The sequence below is a fragment of the Trichechus manatus genome, unplaced genomic scaffold (genome assembly GCF_000243295.1).
Source record: "Trichechus manatus latirostris isolate Lorelei unplaced genomic scaffold, TriManLat1.0 scaffold00049, whole genome shotgun sequence".
In the NCBI taxonomy this organism is placed as follows: domain Eukaryota; kingdom Metazoa; phylum Chordata; class Mammalia; order Sirenia; family Trichechidae; genus Trichechus; species Trichechus manatus.
Genome location: NW_004443985.1, coordinates 4,125,274 through 4,128,310, shown reverse-complemented (window position 1 = coordinate 4,128,310; position 3,037 = coordinate 4,125,274). Strand labels below are relative to the sequence as shown.

General features: G+C 45.9%; 1 protein-coding gene across 1 annotated transcript in view; it reads left to right on the top strand.

Annotated features, from left to right (window-relative positions):
- ARPP21 (cAMP regulated phosphoprotein 21) overlaps nucleotides 1-3,037 on the top strand; it is a 139,281-nt gene that overhangs the window by 30,485 nt on the left and 105,759 nt on the right. The window contains exons 9-10 of the mRNA XM_023732205.1: nucleotides 294-402; nucleotides 1,365-1,375. Of these exons, the coding sequence (XP_023587973.1) occupies nucleotides 294-402; nucleotides 1,365-1,375 (120 nt within the window). The remainder of the gene's footprint in view (nucleotides 1-293; nucleotides 403-1,364; nucleotides 1,376-3,037) is intronic.

Below are 3,037 nucleotides of genomic sequence, written 5' to 3'. Positions count from 1 at the left end.
TGTGCAGGCTTTAAAAGTTGTTTTTAAACGTCAGCGGTGGTGAGCAGCTGGCCGTTAATCATGACAGCAACCGAGATTCCGAATTCAGAGCAACCGAAGGTATTCTTACAACACACGAGCAGTGACTTCTCATTGTCTGCCCGCGTGCTGCCAGCGAGTCTAGTCTCAAAACCACTTGTAAACTTACTTTTTTTTTAAGTTGTATGCCACTGTGGGGGAAAAAAACAGCAAAGAACTAACTTGAAGCAGGGGGGCAAAGTTTTTTTTATTGATATGTTTTACTTTGCTGGCAGACCAGAGCAAAGGTTTTCTGAACATTTAAAAGATGAAAAAGGTGAAGAATCCCAGAAGCGGTTTATCTTGAAGCGAGATAACTCTAGTATTGATAAAGAAGACAATCAGGTTGGTTCTCAAGTTTGAGAGTGGCTGACATTGTTGTTTTTGAAGGTGGGCTGACTGATGTTCTTGTCGTTCTTCTGTTGTTCCTTCTGCCCTCTTTCAACCCTCCCCTGCCTCTGACTCTACTATCTCTTCCAACCTCCTTGCCTCCCTTGGTCTCCCCTTTGGCACTCAATGGATAGCAAAACTAAACACTATCCTGGTTGCTTCAGCAGTGGCTCTGTGTTGGGCTGCATGGGTGGTGCTTGGCGCAGTTTCTGCTGCATGTCTTGGGGGTGGGGATGCTTCAGGCTCTGAGCTGTTGGGAAAAGCTTTGCCAGTTGCGTTTCCCGATGTCTGTGTAACTACGGCAGTCCGTCCACTCCCTACAGCTTTGTGCTTCTGTTGTGCACACATTGAGCTGGATTGTCAATACGGACCGATGATCAACCGGTGTAGCTGTAACGAACAAACCTTGTTATGGTGAGGACAGGTGGATTCTGCAACTATCCTAACATAAGTCTTCATGGAAAGGAATGGAGTTCATGTTTTAGTCCCCACTGCTGCTGCTTCCCATGTTGAGTGTCCATGTAAATTGTCCGCTTGTTTTGCATGAACTGTAGCAGAACTTGATCCTTATGTATTTTGCTTGTGACAAAACGTTCTGTTGTTGTTTTAGAGTAGCCATGTGGAACCTGGACAAGGGTTGAGAGTTCACCAAGTCTCTGCTCCAGATTAGGGGAGGGAATGTTGGGGTGGGGTGGAGGATATCAAGGAGGAACACTAAATAAATGGCAAAAGAAGAAAAAAAAATAAAGCATAATAAGAACAGTAGAAAGCCAGATAAATGCCATTAAAATTACACCTTGTGTCTCCAACAATCAAAATAGCTCTTTTGAACATGACTTTGCTTTAGCGTTCTCAAAGGTAAGACAACATGTATCTCACTCAAGTTATTTCAGTTACCTTCAGCGAGTCACTGGAAGTCAGTCTGTGCATCTCTGACGCACTTTTCTTTCCTCCTGCTCATCATTTGTATCTTGTTGCCTCCCACCACACCGCCACCATCACCGAGCTGAACTGTGGCTCGTGGTGACTATGAAACATGTACCTGTGTCATGTGCTGAGTGGGTGTTTGTCAGATGGATGGATGAATGAGGTCAGCGCGTAGCGTTTAGCGAGCAGTGGCTGGAGTAAGGGGTGGGGGGTTGAGATGCAGGAGGACGTTCAGATGAGAGGGTGCCGAGGAACAATCCTCATGCTGGGTTCTTTGAATTGTTACTTTGGTTCTCTTGATATTGGCCCTCACCCCCAAACAGGCTTTTTAAATTTAAAGTCTTAGGTCTTAGTTTCCATGCCAGAAGCGATTCACAGAATCAGCCATTGAGAAAACAAAAAACACAAACTAGGATGTAGAAAAAACAGTGTCTACGAATTCCTTTCGGGGTCTGCCTCTGTTTATTCACTGGTTCTATTTCCCTAGTCCCCAAGTTCTCAAACTCGTTCCTTCCCTCAGCTCTTTGAACCACCCACTTCACCAGCAGTTCACCTCCTTCTGAAGGCTCAGAATCACGCAGGTTAGCAAAGGAGACAGAGCCATGGCTGCTGACCCACCGCCTACCTGAGCTGGTAAACACGTGAGGCGCTTTCAGGGGCTTTCATTCCTGAAACACCTGCGCTACTTCCAGGTGCAGCAGACATCCCCCGTCATCGTGTGTCACACACGCACACGCACGCGCACACACATACACGCACACACACGCGCACACGCATGCACACACACGCGCGCACACGCACACACTGTACATGCACCCCTTCATGGCCTCCTTAGGGACCAGAGAGATTGAGACTTTTCATGCTCCATTTGTTTAAGTGAACCTTTATTATTCTCAGCTGACAGTTCTTAACTGCAGATTTCTAACAGCGCTCAACTTGGGTAACCCTCCTGATTTCTTTTCTCTGTTCAGCAAAACAGAATGCATCCATTTAGAGATGACAGACGAAGTAAATCAATTGAAGAGAGAGAAGAGGAATATCAGAGAGTGAGGGAGAGAATATTTGCACACGATGTGAGTAGTTGTTTTAATTGCCTCTTTAGTGCCGTCCTTCCATCAGCAGTAAGGCAGCTTCATTGCCCAGACAGTGAGCTGGCAGGGAAAAAGGCGGCTGGGGCCAGGGAACAGATCGAACTGCACCGAACTAGAGGTGTTTCTGGAAGAGGACCTGGTTCAGGGAAGTGATGGAAAGCTAGCCAAAGGTTCTAGGTTATGCCCTGACTTGTGGGGATCCATAGGTATAATTTAGTTCAGTCAGATAAACTCAGGAAGAGGTTGTCAGATTTAAAGAAATGCCTTCACATCCATGTTAATCAGCAAATACCCCACTGTTGTGTCCTTTTTGGATCCCTGGTGGCACAGTGGTTAAGAGCTACAGCTGCTAACCAAGAGTCTAGCAGTTTGAATCCCCAAGCCGCTCCTTGGAAACCCTGTAGGGCAGTTCTCCTCTGTCCCGTAGGGTCTCCATGAGTCAGAACCAACCAGCATTGTGCAGAGAACAGATTACAGAAAGGAAAGAAGAGCAGTTTGCCAAGGAAATGATCATTAAATAATTTATTTTATTCAAATCCTAACAAAGAAAATGTGGTTTGTTTTTTTCTTTT